General features: G+C 31.6%; 1 protein-coding gene across 1 annotated transcript in view; it reads left to right on the forward strand.

Moving 5' to 3' along the window:
• Nucleotides 1-615: 615 nt before the first annotated feature.
• LOC137932892 (putative fatty acyl-CoA reductase CG5065) overlaps nucleotides 616-22,821 on the forward strand; it is a 31,951-nt gene continuing 9,745 nt past the window's right edge. The window contains exons 1-3 of the mRNA XM_068776582.1: nucleotides 616-681; nucleotides 20,198-20,397; nucleotides 21,523-21,831. Coding sequence (XP_068632683.1) covers nucleotides 20,200-20,397; nucleotides 21,523-21,831 — 507 coding nt within the window. The 5' untranslated portion in view covers nucleotides 616-681; nucleotides 20,198-20,199. The remainder of the gene's footprint in view (nucleotides 682-20,197; nucleotides 20,398-21,522; nucleotides 21,832-22,821) is intronic.

A 22,821-nucleotide genomic window follows, 5' to 3' on the forward strand; every position in this document is an offset into this window, starting at 1 on the left:
AAAATATATAATTATTCTATAATTTTTATATCCGCAACACCATTTTAGTCATAGGACGTCCACGGGTGGATATAGGCCGTCCAAATATATTTAAAATTAGAAGCGATGTTCCACGTACACGTCCACGAACACGTTCCACGCTGCACTTGCTAGTTCGAGGTCTCTATTCCTTCTTTTTCTTTCTTAAATCTTAAACTCAGTACTAAGTGTACCACCACGTCAACTTGTCAATCATGCTGGGCTATGTCGTTTACTTTCGTTCGTCTGTGGATCTACGCATTTTTGATTCGATTCTGCATTATAATGACATATACATAAATTAAATTAAATAAATTTATATGTAGTATTATTATATATAATAATAATGCCAACGCAACTTAATAATAAAGTAATAGAGGAGGTCCCGATATTACATTTTAAATATTTTTTTTTTATAAATATGTAAATTTTGTTATATATGTGCATGAAATCACATCAATCAAAAGACAATATTGCTTTATATTGTGTAAGCGAAGAGCATAACAAATTACTTAAATATATATTCAAAGGCACAAGCGGGTTAACATATCACTATAAACGAATGCGCCGGCGTCAGTTTGTTTCTCGAATTGCGCGGAAAAGGTTGCGCGGCATCAAGTATCGACGCCATTTTATCTTCGACAACTAAATTTAAATATTTCTGTAAGTGTGTTTATTTGTTTTAAACAATCTAAATTAAAATATTTATTTTAATTTAACATTAAAACCTCTTTTCCATTGATGGATTATAATTAAAAAGTAAAAAGTAACTAACGGAAAAACTATGTTCTCGGAATTAATTGCAGGTTGCTTAGACTAACACTTGTTTTCCCATGTTCTTAAATTGGAACCTTGTTAAAGTTAATACTTTATTACCGACTCTTAAGCAAAAGTAAAACATGAAATCCAGTAAAATTTGTATGGTGGATATATTTTTTTTCATTATTCTCAGACATTTATCAATTATGTACTATAATTTTACGACTAAACACATTGTCGTTAGCCTAATTAAAAAAAATAGTCACATATATTATTTATTTATTTTAACTAACGTTTAATTATAATCTAGCGAAACAGATCGTTATAACTTACTAATAATTTCTTCTCGATGATTTAATGATTACTTTAACTTAAAACAGATAAAAGTATATTAATTACCGTTATGTCTACTTGAATACAAAAATGTATTTTAAAGGTCATTAACTTAATTAATTTTTCGCGGCCCTTGAATATTCTCATATATTTTTTCTTTTCCTATAATATATTTGATAGAATAATTAAAAGTCTAATATAATAAGAAAAAATATTTCGTGGTAGTCTAGAAAAATATGATGTTATTGTTTAAATTTTTTTATTTACAATGTTGTTAAAATTCAAGTTAAGTGAATTAATCTCCCGTTTAAATATTTCAAACCTATGGTCACCCCATTTTAATTATTTCCCGTTAAGGGATTAATCATTATTTTATGTGCACATTCTTAATTTTTAAAAATATTATTAATTGTAATTAATATCTATAAATAACAGTTACATTTTTCTAGCACATTTTAAAAGTAAAACTGATATTTAATTTTACGAAAATTAAATTTAAAATATATTTAATGTAACTTACCTAAATGGTATATATGCCATTTTAACAGCTATATGCTAGCCAAGCGAATTTGCCATTGCGAAATTAAGTTAGTATTATTTGATTAACGCGTTATTGAAAATTTAATTAATTTTACTTCTTATCAACTGATCTGACAGATGTTGACCTGTCTTCGACGTTGTCATGATCTACTGCAAAGCATACCACATTGTGATCGCCACACATGGCAGGCAAGTTGGCGATCGCAATGTGGTTTCATAGTACTCAGAGAACACTGCTGCGTATGCTATAGAGACTTGTTTGTAATCAGTGGTATCCCTCATAATTACTACATAAAGTGTGAATGATATAAGATTGAATCTCTGTAATCAAACTCGCGACCTATGATCGCAAGTGCCAGTTGTCTATCACTGCATTACTACTGTCTTAGCTATGAATAATCAAAGCTAACTGGCATGGTTCGTCATTATATTCTGTGAAACAATTTCAAATCTCTGTGCGATTTTCTTTTTTTTCCTATGATCATCATCTACGAAGTATAAGTAAACTTATAAAAAGGGTATAAATCGATAAATATGTTGCGTAAACAAGGATAATAGAGGTTATTTTGTATGTCCATACAGTTTTAGAAGTATCAATACTGTGTATATATTATATATAATAACTAATAAACTAACTGTAAAAAGGACAAATATTAAAAACGAACTAAAAATATTTAGTCTATTTTAATGTTTAGTAAATGTACTTCTAAATATTTGTTGAAGAAAATTAAAAATAATATCAGTTACTACAATTAGTAATACGTTTTTTATACAATAATTATTTTATTTTAATTAATATTCCTCATTTTACACTTTAGGAAACATTCAAATAGTTTTACAATAATAAACTAAAAAGTACAAAGGGCGGTCTTATTACACAAGGCAATCCATTACGGATTACCATAGTATGCAAAAGGTAGAAGTACTAATAATGGGTAGTTGATGTGTACAAAACATATGTATTTACAAACAAACATACATAAACATTCACACATATGTATATGACATATATTTATAATAAATAAGTTATAATACATATTATAAATATAATAAAATAATAAATAAAAATTCATTTCGATGACATTTGTCTCAAAAAGAATAAAGAAACAGAGGAAGAAAAAGAAATGAATTAACAGATAGATAATCATAGGTCTAGTAAATACTCCTTAACCATTTTATTGAATTAGGTAGTGAGTTAGAACGTCTTATATTTTTATACATATTACGCGTTCACACAGCCCGTAACAAACTTTACAGAAAGGGTCACGATCCTCAGTGATGGATACGTCTCAATAAGACATAGAGTCACACATTATACATAATATCAACTTGTATTTACTATCTCCAATTTTATATAATTCAATAAATATCTATGTGTTCTATCGTGCAAACTTTCCGTTCGCTAAATAGTAAGGAGTTTAACAGTTCTGATTCTGTACGGTTATTAAGAAATTGAATAAATGTTTATCTAAAACTTCCTTTCGTTCTGTAGCGGTAATATACGAATTTACTGAAAAATTTCCGAATGAAAAAAACCAATAAAGCTCACTCTAATTTTTAGATGTAACAGATTACAACCTCTACGTGTTTTGTGTAATTTGATTTCTCTCATTTACAATTCATTGGAAGCTTAACAACCTGCTCTGGTTCGATGCATATATATATGTAATAATTTTCGATTAGGCCTAAAATATTTAGTATGTGTGTATATGTGAAACGTTTTAAAATAGTTAATATGTAGCTTATATGGTATTAGCTTTAAAGCTATAAATCGATCACTTTGAAATATGATTTTTTTATCGGAATAAGACGTCGAATAACTTCTGACTGTACAATATCTACTAACACAAGTAAACAATAAATAATTTTATAATATAATAATCCTAATTTTTTCTAACTGCAATATCGTTATGTTATTAATTATATCTGATAACATTATTTTTAAACATAGTGTACCATATAGTAATTGACAGTAAATGATATATACATTCACCGCTTAAAAACTGTAACCAACCACTAATTGAGTTCGATAATAATTATGATAAATGATTATCTACAAATAAATCATCCTATATACACTTTAAATTAGATATTACTTTCTTACCATAATATTATAACGTATAAGCATTGTCTCTTATTATAAATAAGAAAATATAATAAATAAATTAAGAAATGTATATCAATATTAGTAAAGCTAGAAGATTGGTAGCCCGGCGACAAATAATAGATACTTGCGATCATATGTCGCGGGTATGACTCCTGGGATACAATTCTATATAATTCACACATCGAGCATTAATTGTATAGGGTTGTCACTGCTTGCAAACAAGTTTTCAAAATAAAGGCAGCAGGATTCTCTTCGTACCATAGTTCCACACTGCGATCGCCAACCCGCCTGCCTAGAATGGTAATTATGGTATATCTCCTCAGATATCTTGGGTGAGTCTTAAGTCCTGCAGTAGGCATCTATGGGCTAAAACGACGGATCTACACTATAGCTCTACCTTAACCGCTATACTATATATTTCAGAATTATCAACTTATATTTTGATTTAAGGTTTTATTGGTAAACAATATTCACTTGAAAAAAATAATTTTCTATTTCGTATACTGTAAGCGTTGAATTATATGATTATATTATAAAATCTAAAAAAAGATTTAATGTGATTTTGTATGGTACACGGTATAATTAGATTATTTCCTAATATACCATTTTTTAGGTGGTACTGGAGACCAATGTAGCAAGCGCAGTGTAGCACGACCGTAGAATTGTTAAACTAAATTAACAATTTTTATGTTTAACCATAAAATTCTTAATTTTGTAAGATTTTTATGCAAGAAAAACAGATGGTAGACGACGGTCGATTTAGATGTACACAAAAACTTAGTTTATATTATATGATTTATCTATCTTTCCGCTCATAAAGTGGACAGATGACGTTATCAAGATCATTAGAAGACGCTTGATGCGAGCCGCTTCCAAAAGGTCCTTTAGAAATATAGGGAAGCCTATATCAAGTAGTGGACGTCCATTCACAAAAATTATACTAATGAGAATATTTTTAAAAAATTATGATTTCATACGTTTGACAGGGTTTTAGGTGGGTTTTATATTTTTATTTACTCTGTATTTTTTTCTCTACTTATGAAACGTCTGCGTGCCGTAACAAAAATACGAATAAAAATAAATTATTTGAATTAGTCGCTCCGTTAGAATGATGTGTTTAGCAATACATTTAGCAAACAGCTTATATGCATAATATAAATTAACTTTCTGAATTAATTATAAGTCCATATAAATTATGCATTTTGTAATTATAATTCTTATATTCTCCGGTCAAATAATTTCCACTATTGCGTACTACATAAGTTAATTTATTATTTACTTGCGTGAAATATGAATTATATATCATTAGATCGCTTTCATATTTTTGTAATATAACGTTAATTGTTTTTACAGTTTTTTTTTTATTTTATATCTCATTTGTGTAAGATATTACTAATTAAATTAAGCTTTTACTTGCCAAATATGTTTGTGTTTCTTGCCCTTTTTTAAGCTGATAAATGCCGTCTGCAATGCATAGGCTTTTCCCTAAAATTCCTACGATAACAGGTCTTATACTGCCTACATCCACATACCACACCCACGGTAGATAGGTTTAGTGTTATACGGAACGAGCTATATCGGTTACTTTGCATCGTCTTAGAATCTTTCCGATCCTGATTCGATCTTATAGAGAAATCCCGAGCATAACATTCTCTATAACCCTCTTGTATATTATAAACTTTGTATTGAATTCGCTAGCGTTGCATCCTATTTATATAAGCACTATAGCGAGATCAAAAGATGCACTATAGGTGAAAGTTTATAGAGAGTCAACGGATGTGACAAAGATTTACGCTTCTTGTTATATTGCGAAAACTAAATATAGCGTGAGAAGTATAAATATACTCCGCACTAAAGATATTCGAAAACTCGAAAGATTTTATGCAGATTGATTGGTTATAAGTGGAAATGCTTTGAAGATTAAATATATAGTATATTGTTAAAAAAATATTTAAGTCTTTTACATCTAATTCCATTCAACCTATATAATAACTACTGGCAATGCAGTCGGCATGAAAGATAGTAAAAAAAATATGTTCGAATTTCAAAAACGTTTTTCTTTACTATATTACGTTATTTATTATTTCTGATACTCTTAATTTTTTATAGACTAGTACTGGACTACAAATGAGCTATACATTCGATCTTTTAAAGTTAACTTATTGTCCTGTACATTTCGCGATAGCTCGTAGAAAAAAAGATATTTGACGTGAACGAAGTAAACATGACGTGGTAAGATATGGTTTTTTCATCATTTAAATATTTTTACAAATATATAAAATTCATTTAGATAAAACTAAGTATGTGAAGGAGATAAAGAAATTTAGGCCTATAAGGGTTAATTTCATTCTGCCTTCTGCAACGCTGGGCAAACGGGTTGGAGATCACAGTGTTGTATTACGACACGCAGAGCTACAGCCCATCCTCCAGAAACCTGTTTGTTAGGATTTACAATCTTATATAATTAATATACAAACATATTATATATAATATTTTCTCGATCTTATTCGAACGCGCGACCTATTATCGCAAGTTTCAGTTCTCTGCCGTTCACCCACTGCTCTATACCATAGCGAGGTTAGGTTATATTTACTCCGTGGAACATCATATATATATATATATATATATATATATTATAATATTTTTTGTTAAATATATAATGATTTAATAATAATATCTTGATCGTATATTTTAAATAAGATATATAAGTAATAACATCTAAAATTCGTGACATTGAAAATCTAAATTAAGTGTTATTTTCAATTGTTAATATTATTATTCATTTAGGACCGTATGTGTGATCACTTGTGTGAAGAATAGCCAAAAAGCAATGTTGATTTGAGAATGACCTATAACGCCATTATAGATCATCATGTATATAGCATATAAGCTTGGAAAGTTACCAATGCGTCCTGATCTCATAAGGGCTTACAACAAATTTGGACGCTCTTTTTATTATCACTTTTAAAATATCTTCAACGCAAGATTAAGTAAAAATAACTTAATAAACTTTTTAATCACTTAGTTCTTTAATTTTATTGTCACTTTTTTATTTAAACTTATAACAGATTCACCTCTCCTGTAATTGAAGCCTTTATTTTAAATATAAACTACGTGGGTTCCAAACGCGTCGTTATCTAAGAACCCACAACAAAATAAGGCGAATTCTTTTTGTGATGACTTTCACAAATATCATTCAAGCAGCAGTCGAGCAAATTTAAGCAAATTACATAAATTTCATAACTCTCTCTTGTAATAGAAATAGCGATAGCGTTTTCTCCAATAGTCATTTTCTATAAGGACATGGGTTAACGGTGAGAGGGCAGTTGAGACATAACACCAGTCGAATATTTATTGCCCTGTACTGTTATTCAATTATCGTCACGATTTATTTATTGTCTTTTTTTATTAAAAGTTACTATTCAAATTTATATTATCGAATACTGGTAGTCTTTAATTTTTAATTGAGAGAAATAACAAATAAATTGATATTCATTGTAGTTATTTATTTAATTAGTAATTATGTCATGAGATATACAGGTTGTTTGGTTATACGAGTAAAAGCTTTACCCGTATGTCTACATAGCCTATTTTTCAGAAAAACTTTTAAACTTTTACACCTACATCATCCTGTATAAATTGATAACTATGAAATATGTTACATAATTTTTTTTTTGGCACGCGACCTGCCACTAACTTCTAGCAGTACAAAAACTACAAGGATAAACAGACAGGACAGAGACAGTACAAAATAATTAATTTTAATATGTAGTAATCGAACATTTGAAAACGATTTTTCTTTCTTTATCATCATGACATTATTTATTACTTCTTAAACCATCGGTTTTTGTATAGACTGTACCATACATTAATTGAGCTATAGATTCAATTCTTCAAAGTTTTTACACTTATATCTAATCACCCTGTATATTAACACCATATAAAAACCACAATTATGAAGCTTAGGATTAGTCGTTAATATCTGCATTATAAACGAACGGTTTTCGTTCTGTTGAAACGAAATATTTTTAAAACTATACATATTGCGTGATTCACGGAATTTTCTAGATGCATCTTAAACAATGTTGTAATGACGTTTTTAATAATACATTTTGGCGTAATACTGTTGTTATGTTGTCCGCACATTAGACTGAATTAAGTATTGTCTGACTGGAATCATCGAGGTGTCGTAAAATTATACAAAAAGCCTTGAGTGAGTTACGAAACCGTTTCGGTTTTGAATTTAACGAGTCATAATGTAAACAGATCAGAAAATTATTTCCAAACGTTTGCACTTGAGATATTTGCGTGACAAGCGATGCATAAGCCGACGTCGACAATGATTTAAAGGTCAGAGATTTCGATCAAGGTTCAGATCATTTAGTTGAAAATTACTCAATGTTATTACCATCTATTCTACCTTTCAACGAATACACGAATAAAAAGAAGAGTATAATATATATAATATATATAAGAGTTCATGTATTAAAATTTTTTTAAAAATTATGTATAGATACAAAAATGAAACGCCAAATGTGTTTGTAAACGCAAAATTATTTAATAAAGCATTGCCGGTTCAATAAGTTACACATACAATAAATTAAAAAACACATATCCCAACCTGTCAAACATTTGTTGATATGGTGTTTTTAATAAAACATTATGATAACTTATTTTAGTAAATAATCATTGTATATTTTAATACGCTATGGAATACGTTTAAGTAATTTTTTTCTACTAATGAACTGCGACAGGCCAATAATATTTAACTATACGAGGTCTTACAGTTCATCTATTTGTTAATATTGATTAAGAGTACTGAATTTATCGACATATAAAGTAATGACACATGGATTCGAGACGTGGTCGCCCACTATGGACCTCATAAGAAACGTCAAGGTCACCTTAAAAGCAATGGGGAGGGCCATGTTCGGAATTTCGTTGCGATATCGAATAGATCAGCTCGAAGAATTGCTCGTTTGAAATGGAAGTGGGCAGGGCACAATACTCGTGCCGATGGCCGATGGGACCGAAGGTTCTCGGGTGGCACGAACCGGTGGACGCGATCCAGCTCGCCCCCACTAGGTAAACCGATGACAAAATTAAGATCTCGGATGTCGGCGGGGATACGGCCAGCACTTGCTATGGACATCTAGCATCTGAAAAAAAAATAGGATGAAAATTAACTCGAAACTACGGAATGAGAATACACTTCCATATTATGTCTGTAAATTGACAGAGATAGCAAGTAATAAATTTAAAAAATCATTAAACCAAAACTTGCAATGAATGTTACATCAAAATTCTATATATGTTTATAGTATATAGTAGTCTTATTAAAATTAAAGTATAAACAGTAATATATAGTAGTATAGTAATATATATATATATATATATATATATATAATATTTGCAATGCATGTCATTAGTATAGCAAAGCATAGCATAGTTAAGCATAACTCAATCTGATTATAGTTTTAATCAAATGTACAATTTGTTTATTGGATAAAAACTTCTGTCATTCTCCTTTAAATTCTTCACATGTCGTTCGCTAGAGATCACTGCAAATGATTATGAATAACGTAATAAAAAAGGGAAATTCAAATATAAATAGTGTTAGGGAAATTAATCATAAATTTGCAAAAAGCTAAGAGAGAAAGGTTACTTTACGCTAAATGTAATATAAAATCGATTCAACGTTGAAAAACATAAATTACGTTTGTGTAAAAAATTAAAAATTAAAAATGTAAAAAAAAAATTAAAAAGAAAAATTGTGTAACGCTGGACTAAATGCTAGTTACTATTATTATTACTTTACTACTGCTACTAATACTATTGCTTTAAAAGGAGATTACGTTAAGATATATAATGTATATTTACTGGTAATAAAAAAAATTCAAATAATCACGGCACTATCGAACAGCTCCCGCACCATCACAAAAGTTTGCCTAAAATAAAAACGAATATTTACATGATTAACATGAAAGAAAATGGATATTTATACCTAGGCCATTATTAACTACCTTTCATTTAAAGGTCTACAGTCCAGTGGTTAATCTGCTTGGTGGATTTCCAATCTGCTGTAATGCCTTGAGTTTAATTTCTGAGGTAGCTCTTGAGCTTAAGGGATTTTAAATATCTACTAGATTCAGGCATTACTTTGCGGAAGTCCGTCCTAAGTAAGAAAGGGACGAATACATAGTTACTTCCGCTATGCAGATACTGAAACTGCATAGCGGAAGTAGCTATATATTAGTCCCTTTCTTACTTAATGGATTTATTCTTTAGGTGGATGTGCTAGTAACAGAGACAGAGGATGGCAGAGGAGATGGATTAAAGAGACGCACATGAGATATTAAAGAACAGATTGCTTAACGTGACCTCTTTCGCATTGCCGCTCACATACATCAAGTCACACATGCGCCTGTTAAATACATAAAAAAATGTCATTCATATATAGTATCAAAATAAATGTAAAATAAATAAATTATAAACATGAATTTGTATGCCAACGTAACGTAACATGATTTATAAATATTTACAAATAAGATGACTGTTCGGTTGTCATAATAAAATATGTATATTTCTAATACGAAGTTTACGTCATTCAGTAGTAAACAAATCTTTAATAGACCACAGTTAAGACGTTTATCATAACTGATTTCTCTTCATTATTATAAATAAATAAGCCCGCGTATAGATATTTATTTTGATGTAAATATGCCTTGGCTGCAAACTTATGAAGTGTAACAACCGATTTAATCTTCAAGTTTATAATCGTCGTCATCATTTCAACTGTAAGACCTCCATGGTTTTTACAAGGGCCTGTCTCATAGATCTTCGATAAGATCTGTTAAAATCGGTCTGTATCTAGTCTTTTTCTTACGATATGAACAAGGTCATGTGTCTACGTTGTGGTGTTCTCCATATCAGAAACCTCATTACCCCAGTAGGCATCTGTTCTGCGCCCAATGTGGCCCATTCATAGTTACTTCAACTTGCCAATCTTCATGTTAGTCTAGTCCTTTTCTCGCCCATTAACCCTCAATATTTCATGACGAAGAACTTTGATTAAAGTGTGTTATCAGTAAAAATTTACGGCAGTGAAACCTGGTCTCTCACATCAGGCCCTATTTAAGCATGCAGTCGCCATTAAGAGAGCTATGCTCGGGATTTTTCTACGAGCTCAAATGATGGTTAAGGAGATCGGTAAATAAACGTAGCTATCCGATATAGTCCAGAAGGTCAGCAAGTTAAAATGGAGATGGTATGACCACTAGAACCATATTGTTCTGTAGTGGAAACCTCTGATCGACATGCGAGGCGTAGGTCATCCACTAACAAGTACTTTTGGAAATCTATGGAGCTATACTACGTTCAGCAGTGACGTCATACGTCTAAATTAATGACGATGTTTGTTGAAAGGAAAAATAACCATGCTTTAAAATTTCAAACCAAATTATGTAGTATAATAAAGTAATGGTGGATGGCTAAACGCCTTCAGCACTCGAATAATCCATGCCCAAGCAGTAACCACAAAAAAAACTGCCAAAGGTCTCAAACGGCAGCATTAAGGTGTAACTAATTGTGTTTAAACTAATATAAAACCATGAAATCCGTATGAAAATTAATAATTAAACATAAATGGTGTCCGTTGCTTAGTTTCGAATGAAGTTAATACTGTCAGCCCGGGGGCTTTTACAAATTCGTCGGAACTGAACTGATCCGTGAACTTATCGAAAAATTTACGCCAGGGCAGTCTTACTCCAGGATGTCGTTCGCTAGTAGCAACAGCTCTACCTGAGTAGAGGTGAATAGTGTCGTTATGTTTACAGCTTGGAGCACTGCGTGGGCTATTCGGCGAACCAAGGATGTGGATCCGGATCCTTCCCCGATTCGCCCACGCTGTGGATCTAGTGGTGTGATGTGTAGCATCTTATTCTATTGTGTAGAACGCAGTGTACTGTGCGGAGTGTTGCGTGTGTAGTGGCTGTTGATGTATGGTCACCGTCATCATTGTTAATGTATGAAGTACTATTTAATAAAGGAAAACAAAATACGATCTCATACAAAAGACTAAGGCGAAATACGTATTGGATTCACAAAAAAATTTTTTGAGGATCTATAAATATTTCATAAATTTTCATAACTACTAATAATATGCCGAACCCACTTTCTAAATATCTAAAATATACAAACGCGATTTTAAATTTCGCAGCCATTTGTTAAATAAATAATCCTTGTGTCTCGACATTTTTATGTATTAGATTACTCAAAAGTTACCAGACAACGGTCAAGATGCGTTGAACTTTAACACATTCTAATGTTATTTGAATATTTTACAATACATTTCATATAATTTTATTAATATTTTAAAGTATAAAAAACGTTACTTTTTTTTTGTCGAAAGAAAATCACCGAAACATTTTTATGTACTTGTTTATTCCGAGTGGTCGAAGATACGTTGTAACTTTTGCTCTCGTAATGGTTGCAGTGGAAAAGTTTGGAATTTTTATCAAATAGCATGCAATGTAGGTCAGCCACACCGTACCATAAGGTTATGCAAAAGACCGCAAGGGCAGGGCTGTACATACAATGGTTTATTTTTGAGTCCGAGTTTTAAAATCGACATTACCGTGAGGAAATTAGCAATTATTTTTTATTGCATAGTGATTATTTTTTTATTGTACGGAGCTATTAAGATATTTAAATAGCTTTGGTGAATTGGACACGTAAATATCGACAAAAAATGTTGATCTGCGAAATTGATTTTCATGCTCCTTATTTGACAATTTGAACGAAAATTTACCCAACAAATGATACACTTTTGTTGTGTTTTATAACAATAAGAATATTTATTTTAACGAACATGTTTATAGGCACGGTATATTAAACAAAAACTATTGTTAAAATAAATATAAAACAAAAAAAAATATATATAAATTCTTATAGCAAACATATTAAATGTTATAGTGTGAATAGACCTTTATATTCTCTAGATACTGTAAAAGTGACCACAAAAGAACCCGTCTGAGTTTATTGCGGGCTCTTGACAGATCAGGGCACGCTCGGAACTCTCGTAATTAAGTTGAAGGATGTTATTATAGAGAAGCACAATCTGATTCAGTTCTCTATCAAACTGAACTCATCTAGCATTGTTCATGTGACGTAAACAAGCGATCAAAATGTTTGACACTTTTTATGTAATAAATTGTAATATTGATAAATGAACAAAAACGTAATCGATAAATTCACTCACCCCTTCAAGAATCAATCCTGTTTGTTTTTTTGTATTTGCTTTTTTCATGTCATATATTACGACTATTATAGTTTTGTACTCCTTCATTTTTTTTATTCTAAATTGTATCACTAGTCCTTTGTTTACAATATTTTTTTCGCAATTATTGTGCGCAGACACTTGAGAGAGGGGTTGCCGCTTTTTGCTACGGATCTTTCTTCTATAAGCTGCGAGTCAGGACAGCGTTTTTTTATTGCATACAATTTTTCTTATGAGTAAATGCAGCTAAAATTCTCCTACTTTATTAGGTGATCAACTGCTCAAAGTAAAAATGTAGATGCAGTAGGAAACTGCAAAAATCATTTACAAATAAATAGGACCTTTATTTGTTACATTTACCATTTTGAAAATTCACATCACATCATTTTGTAAAAAGGAATACCCTTCAGTTCTGCCAGCCCTGTTTTTATTATACAGAGTGGACGTTGTGGTCGTATAACATAAATCAACTAAGGAAGAGAAGGCATGTAAAATCGGATTATTCTCGCCTATCTTATGTCATCATTTTGCGTTTTGAAAACATTACTTGTCTATAACCTATGGTTCTTTCCCTTACTTTCACATAAATAATTTATACACACTAAATTGTTGTATTTTAAATCATTAATCATCACCATCACATACGTGGGTGAATGTACGACAATTCGCGAGCCGGTATTTGGTCTCCGCTCCAAATACTTAGGGCCCCAATGGTCATCTGTTATGCCACTGCAACTAACTTGCCAGTCAGTTGGCCTGGTTACAAAATTTATAATACTCGTATCTTAGACGTTACAAACAAATAAAAGATGTAATTAAAGTTCCACAATAAAGGTTTAAACATTAAACAAAGACTTTTCCATTAGACAGAAGTGGATTTTTACGTGTTTTCGAATAAAAAAAGGACTCGATTCGCCTATTCTCGTTTGCGATCTCGTACAGCGACTTCCCGCGACCTTTACTATGTCGTTGATCCACCTGATTCATTATCGCCTGTTTGATATTTTGTAATTTTATAATAATAAAAAGGAATTATGTCTTTCGCCTTAAATATTTCTTTATTTAACTGTTAATTTACAGTTATAAGGCAATATTGTTTACGCCCTACAGTTCGAGAACGATTAATATTTTAGGCAATTTAAATAGATTACAAAAATAAATAGATTCATGAAACAAAACTGAATTAGATAAAATCATATACATACACGTTACTATATTATTTCATAATGAACAATGATTGCATTCAAAACGAAACTTAACGCGTATTAAACGAGATCATTGAGTTCATTGACTTTTTATAAGTTTCGTCACGAACACGTGGAAAATTCCGCACGAGCTATTATAATAAAAACATTGGATCGTTCGCGCTGTACTTTTAAAGCTGTTTTGACTATTATCAATTAGAAACGACTTGCGGTAACAAAGTTTCCATTTTGTATTTAAATATCTAAAACGTTTTCAATCTTATGACAATAAAAGTGATCGACGTTCGGACCCTGATAACTATAATTTTAACTTTATCACTTTAAAAATAGAAGGCATAAAGTAGAACTAATCTTAATGCAAAACAAGATATGTTTATTACAAAATTAGAATCTTTTTTTAATAATATAATCAATCATCAGTGGCCTAAGGCGCCTAATATAATGTACCTTTAAAATTTGTTAATAATCTAAAGGATTACTCTTTACACCTCTCACATGGTTAAATAGAGGTTCTCTGACTGTGTAGCTAGCTGAAAGGGAATAAAAAATGTGTTTCGTTGTCCATTTTTCGAACAAAAGCTAGCCTTCATTCTCTACGTTATAGGTTTAGTTCACGTAGAACTATGATAGGACAAATACATATTAACAATTCTAAATGTCAATGCTTGATGCAAGCAACGCAATGCCGTGTCTTCGTGGTGATCTTAAATATCTAATAGATCCAGACGTCACTTTGCGGAAGTACATCCTAAGTAGAAAAGGACTAATATATAGTTACTTCCGCTATGTAGCAGCAGTCGTGCAATAAAGTGCACCGCCCGCCAGCCTGCTGATAAATGCTTAATTTATAGATATAGAAGTAGCTATATATTAGTCCTTTTCTTACTTTGTGGTGATCTTTGGGGGAGGGATATGCCTTGCAGTGGTTTGTCTTTTATCGGATGACATGATAATGATAACGATAATTATAAACGAATAATAGTTGTAAAATAATTAATTGGTACCCAAATATACGAGTATGCATATTATGTTCAATGTTTTAGGAGTTACACTAGTTCTTTTTTCTTGCGTAATTTGGTCATTTAGTAAAATCGGTGTATATATTTCGAGTGTTAACCAAATTATAACATATATACAGAGGATTATTAATTGACATTTGATAATGATTGTTATTAAATAAATCTTATCAATTTTAAGCAGTTAAAAATAGTAACAACTTTTAAAATTGAATCCCACCAAATTTATGTTACTTGGTTACGGAACAGATACTTTCGTAATTTTGTCAATGAAATATCAATCATATTTACTTTCACCCGGAAGCGCTGGCGTCGAAATTGGACCTGTCGTTTTAAAAACGTGAAGCTAATAAATATGGGTTTTGGAATTATTGAGAACAGTAAGGGCAGCTCTCGCATTCATTCGCTGACTTAGTTTACTGACTTTATATTTATTTATTAACAAAATACAATTGGCGTAGTGTTAAAAAATAGTTAGAACTCGGTGTTGGCATTGGTCGGTGTAACATTACTCCTGAGGATGACCCGTGGAGGGGTGACACACGTGTTGAGTAAATTACGGTGGTAGTTGTGTTTCGCATTGTTTACCGCACGCGCATTTACCTGTAGGCTGGCGGGCGATGCACTTCATTGCACGACTACTGCAGCATAGCGGAAGTAGCTATATATTAGTCCCTTTCTTACATATGATGGACTTCCGCGAGGTAATGCCTGAATCTATTAGATAAAAAATAGATCGTCATTGTCTTTATTATTTTAGCCATAGGACGTCAACTTTTATCCAGGTATGTCCAATACATTAACAAAATCAGTCCACTCTATGTACAAATTGATAGATGTATATATAAACTATGTATATCTATATTGATTGTTGCAGACCATCTATTTTTCTTGCATTAAAATTACTTCCGATTAACATTTCGTAGAGATAAACTTAATAATTATTCATATTATTACAATACCTACAAATAACATAGAAGTAAAATTTATTTATCGACATTATGTCGGCTGTCTGTGATTTATTCAAGATCCATTGAAGACGTTGAATTTTTCATTTAAAAAAAGAATACATATGTTCACAGGATTTTAAAAAAAATTCTTTATGGAACCAAACTAAGCACAAGCCGTGTGAACAGATTATGTATTATCACATATATAATCAGATTGAAAACTGCCAGTCATAGTCAAAAGGCTCCTAATATAGTACCAAGCAATAATTCTCCAATAAGTATTTACGGCTTTATTAGATTGCGAATTAAAATATTTTTATTTAAAACTAGTTAGATTTGTTAATCATGTTAGTAAAGCATTAATTAGAATTTTTATACGATGATTCAACGCGAAAAGGACCAACGAATATTTTGACGAATACTGGATAATTTTAAAATATGAAACATAAAAGCTGCGTAACGCGAATTACCATGGTCATCATTCATTACAATTGCTTTCCTGATCGTATACAGGTGATGGAAATATTTATAAAAAGCTTTGACTGGATGAATGTATAACTCATTTGATGTGTGGTACACCTTTTCCAAACATAGTTTTAGAGATAATAAATTAAGTATTGATATTATGATAAGTAAAACCGTTTTTATAATTCGAATTCATTCATCTTAAAATTCTTCGTCACCCGTAGGACGCCCACTGCAAGTTGTAGGCGTCCCCTTAAAGATATATTTATTATATTATTTATATAATAAATATATATAATGTTATACCATAATCGCCACGCTTGGCCGACTTGTTGGCTATCGCAGTGTGGTATTATTATACGCAATGAACGCCGCTGCCTATCCTCTGGTAACTTACTTGTGAGCAATGGCAATTCTTTATAATTAATACATAAAGTGTAAATAGTACCATTGCTGACAAATTTCCATTGCTTGAATCGTACCGACTTCCGATCGCAACTATCAGTCTTGTACAGCTAGGTTGCTTCTGTTCGATTAAAATTAATTATAATTCACTATCTGTCCTTGCATATTCGGTACTGATAGAAGTTCTTGGCCTCTCGCATTCTTATATATAAAATAAATTAACGTAATATATAACAAAGTGATACATCTTTATACAGGGGGATTGGAAATATATTTAAGAGCTTCAAAACCTTTTTTTTTGATAAATGAACTATACATTGACTCCTTTAAAGCCTCTACGCACATAATCAGCCTGTATATCTAAAAAAATCGATTTATTTATATGTATCCTATAGGTATAAATACGAATCGGAATATTATGATTTTTTTTTAAAAAAATGTTTCGAATGATATAGGAACCCTATATAATATTGTCCTTCTCCTGGATAGCAGATTATGTTGTACAAAAATAAATATTTCAAATCCGTATATACATGTAAATAATCTGTTTTATTTCTTTTTGATATTAAATATTATTGGTAAGCCCTCCATCAGGTGGACCCATGACATAGTCAACGTCGCTTGAAGTTGCTGGTTGCCGGGCAGCGCATTACCATCATGTCTATCTTTGCGGTAGTTATCTATTGGCTGATATAATGATGATGTTTAGTAATTATATTAATATTTTAATGTATGTGTAGGAAGTTTAATTACGTAATTATTGCAAAAGCTTTATTTGTTTAAACATTTATTGCATTCATTTATTCAAGCGCATGAGGACTTTGGATTCTGAAGTAGGGAATAATAGTTGGCAAGCGCAGTGGAGGATGTCCCCGTGGCGTGACCTGGCCATGATAACGATATATGTAGTCCGACGGTTCTATAGAAATTCTTTCAGGAAGACCTATGTCACACAAATGAAGATAATTTATAACTAAATCATGTTGTAAATTTTATTTTATTTAATAAGTTTTTTATCGGATCTACAAGAGCAGTGTATGACAGCCGCCCACAAGGTGGACAGGCGATCCTGTTAAGACCTTTAGATGACGAGACCAGGCCACTTCTAACCGTCTTTACAGCCAATAAACGACCACAAGTCCTAGACTAGAGTTCCCCAAACTTTTTTGTGTCGTAGACCCCTTGCCATGTTTTTCCGTGTTAGGTAGATCCCCTACTTACTTGATATTGATTTTCTGTAAATTTCTAACTGTAGTGAAGTTTAGTGTTAAAAACTTAAAGTAAAAACACATGTTAATTTATACATTTATTAATTTAATTTAAATTAAAACTACTCAAAATAAAATTTTGTATCTGTTATGTAAAATATACGTTACATTAAATAAACATAAAATAAACTATAAATAAAATAACATAAGCAATAAGTCAATATTTTTAGTGAGAAGGATGTACCTGATGCTTTATTAATAAATTATCAACATTTGGCGTTAATTCAATCTGTTTTGATATTATAAGATAGTATGATGTAAATAAATAGGTACTATCAGTGTATGTGTTGAGATCCAATATCGTGGACCCTCATTTTCATTTAATGGACCCCCAATTTTTTTTTTGCTGACGTAGACCCCTTGCAGGTTGTCATAGACCCGTAGGGGTCGATATAGACCACTTTGGGAATCACTGTACTAAACCGTCCTCAAATGTATCTGAGGGAGTAATTACCATGATCGCAATGCTTGGCAGGCGATTTGGTTATCGCAGTGAAATATAAATATACGCAGAGAATGCTGCTGTAGGGGCAATCCTATAAAATAAATACACAAAGTGTGATTTATACAAGATGTGGTATGCCGGGATTAGAACCTGTGACCTACGATCGCAAGTCTAAGTTCTCTACCGCTGAGCTACCACTTCTCGCTTCTAACCGGTTCTATTAGAAATCTATATGGAATGCCTAGTTGATAAATTATAGCTGAAATGATGAGTAACGATTGTTTTCGCTTAAAATTTTAAAAATAAATAAATGAAAATAGGTATAAATACAGGCAATCGGTAAGTGCCTTAAATGTCATACTAAATAAGCAAGTGGTTCATTGCTTAACCAGAAAATGTCCAGCCGCCGATTGCGGCAATGGTAGTAGTAGGTTTTACATAAGATGTTTTAATTAAATACTAAACATCTAGGAATACGCCATCAATACATTGTAAACAAGTTTAATTGTTAGAGCTGTCATAAACATTTTAATGTATATCAAATTTTTAATACACGTTTAACTGCAATGACTTCAAATATAAATAGTTAAGTATTTATCATTGTTTTAGCCGTAGGATGCCCACAGCTGGACATAGACCTTCACCATAGATGACCATAAAACAAGTCGGAAGCAATTCGTATCTATTGTCTTCCGACGACCTTAATTAGGTTGTATATCGACCTCGAGAATTTTCTCCTCAAAAACCTTAAGGCCACAGATGCTAATCGTGTCAATCAGCTAGGCTACTTCGATTATTCATATCTGATACAATAAAAATAATTTTTTACACAAACAAACATAAATAAGCACACGCTAGAGTTTCTGTAGTTTTTATTAAGCTAACACTAAGGTTAACATTTCACCTAATGCCTTGGAAAGCTATGAGAGGCTAAAAATCGGCGTTGCTAGGAACTATTATTCCGGCCAGTACAAGCTGAGCTGCGCCTTTTCTGACATCTATTTTGTTTGTCTGTGTTTCTTTCCTTATCATAATTTAGCCGCAGGACGCCCACTGCTGCACATAAGCCTCCCCCAAAAATTTCTACTTAGACCGGTAAGAAGCGGTTAAGCCAGTGTTTTACGACGACTTTAACAAGTCATTGGTCCACTTTGCGATGGAAGTTCTACGCTTCGCTTAAAGGTCCGTGGCTTCCAGTCCAGAACGTTACGCAGCAATCATTCGTTCTACGATATATGGCCAGACTTTTGCCACTACAATTTACCCATCCACTGAGCTATACCTTCGTCTGTAATGACCTATCCGATTTTAAAAATAAATTTATGAAAACGTGTTATGATAAGACATTCAATTGATTTTTATTTCAAAGAATCTCACAATCTACGATACATGTCATGTATTGTTTACAGAAATGGCGACTACTTCATCTGTGAGAGAATTTTACAAGAACAAAAGTGTTCTGCTTACCGGCGGAACGGGATTTATGGGAAAAGTTCTTGTTGAAAAGCTTTTATACTCTGTACCCGATATTGGCAATGTCTACATGCTAATGAGACCTAAAAGGGGAAAGTCTGTGCGGCAAAGAATGGAGGAAATGATGCAGTTACCGGTAAGTACTTAGAAGGTGTCATAAAATGTTTGGTGTACTTTAGAATTATGGAAATAAAATATGTAGTCGTAATACTCGCCGCATAAACAATTGAATTCGAATTCCGAATGTGTTTTAAAAAATGTGAACTGTTTCGAACTTCTTTTATTTTGAAAAAGGAACCAGATGCTTAAATTTTTATATCCTTAATACAGCGGTATAGCAATTTAATCCCACGCCTTATTATCACTTATAAATCTTTTATAATATCATGATATTTATTATTGAAGTATTGTTGATTAATGAACTTAAAATTTATAGGAGATATTGTATTATTTGGTTTGTACTAGAATTGACAGTGACATGGAGAATAGTGAAGATGATGACGAAGAAGTACTATTAAACACAATAAATCAGTTTCAGCGAATTCTGTGTATTCAAATATCCATATATTTGCTTTAAATTGATAAGGGAGAAATAACTATATAAATTTGCTTCAACTAGCTTGTACTTCCATCAGAGAAATTTGCCGATCGTAAGGGGTTAAGTTTATTTTCATGCCGTTGAAAGGCACTTCTTAACCGTCGTCTGTTAACTTTCTTTAACCAATAGTTCAAACATTCAGCATGATCTATTATCTGTATAACAATCACAAGTATATAAATAAATAATTACTACAAACAAACTTTTATTTTTAAATATTTGTATCTCTTAATAATTTTTACCTCAGAAAATTATAAACTAGCATAATTTGAAATGTAAAATACAACGAGGAATTAAAAAGGATGTTTATTTATTAACTATAACCTATATTTTTAATTTTGAATTAAGTATGTTGTTAAATAGATTGCTGATTTATATTTGTGTGTTTGGTATTCTTTTTAAAACTAGTTCAAGGCGTAGCGCTTGTAATTCAAATTGAAATAAATGTATAGTTTTCCTTTTACTTCGTACTCGTATAATATTATAGATATTATTAGCAATCTGTAATAAATTAAATAAAAAACAATCAGTGATGTTTCGTACATTCAATTATGTCAAACAAAGATTGCCGCAATGGTATAATAATCGGTACAGCGCTACCCGCATCCCACGTGTTACCACTACCTTGATTAATGATATTTACTAATAGATAAACTTTAACAGTTATTTGACAGAATTAAAAATGAAAGACCTGCAGCGCTGAAGAAGTTAAAACCATTACAAGGCGACGTTTTATTCGAAAACTTTGGACTATCTGATTCGGACATAGATGGGTTATCTCAAGAGATTTCAGTATTTTTCCACTTCGCCGCCACTTTAAGACTAGAAGCACCAATTAAAGACAACGTCGATATGAACACTTGTGGCACACTTCGTTCCCTAAACGTGGCAAAACGACTCAAGAATTTGTTAATATTTATTCACCTATCAACTGCCTTCTGTTACCCCGACTACAAGGTTTTAGACGAAAAGGTTTGTATATTTAAGTGTTTTTAAATGTAATATTAACGAATTTTATGTCCTGACTATCATCTTAAAATTTTATTTTTTATTTTTCGTGTGTTATTTCGTTTATTGACCCGTCTTTATCGTCTTAGCTATGAATAATCAATACGAAAATTAATCAATTGAAAATTAGTTTTAAAATACTGTTCAATGATATATAACATGGAAGCACAGACCGCGGCCCGCCTGTCGAATACTGATGGCCCGCCGACAGCAAAAATAATACTCTCGTACATTCGAAAAATATTTAATTCCATTCCAGAATAAAACCAAATAAAATTAATTACCTATAGTTCTGGCGGCCGGCCCGCCATCAGTTCATGATTTGCCCGAGTGGCCCCTAGTCTTAATAATTCTGTGCAACCATGATATATAACTTTATTTATTCTATTATATTATGCGAAGAGCCTTCTACAAAGTATTAGGAAATTCACAAAAAAAATAGGTGTTTGAAATCGGTAGTCTTTCTCAAGTTAGAGCGTGATAAAATTAAATTGCCATTCATCAATACTTTGTAAAATAAAACGTTTTAACGAAATCGTTTGTGAAATCTTTGACCAGCGGCTAAAAGATAGGTAACCTACAACTTCGACAAGGCCTTATAGCGCGCAATGGCTGCTGGGTCCTTAAGGAAGTGAACATCACGGACTGGCAAACCTAGGACAACTACATTGTGGGTGTTGGACAAAGGAGATTGTTAATTTCGTCAAACGCCAGATGTAGACCGCTTCGTAATAAGGGAAATCTATGTCCAGTTGTTGACGTCCCACTGCTAAAATGATGATGAATAGCAAGCAAGATCGATTATTTTTATTCGTGTTACAAAATTTTGGATTCTCCACATTGTTATGGGTCGGACTAGATATCTATAATCAAATAAAACCTAATATGTTTTGTCTACTATATTGTGTATATTTAAAAACTTTTTGTTTACATTTATCATTATTAATATTTTTT

The sequence above is a fragment of the Battus philenor genome, unplaced genomic scaffold (assembly GCF_028537555.1).
Source record: "Battus philenor isolate CCGP_79_NKW_IND1 unplaced genomic scaffold, ilBatPhil1.0.hap1 SCAF_1, whole genome shotgun sequence".
Lineage (NCBI taxonomy): Eukaryota > Metazoa > Arthropoda > Insecta > Lepidoptera > Papilionidae > Battus > Battus philenor.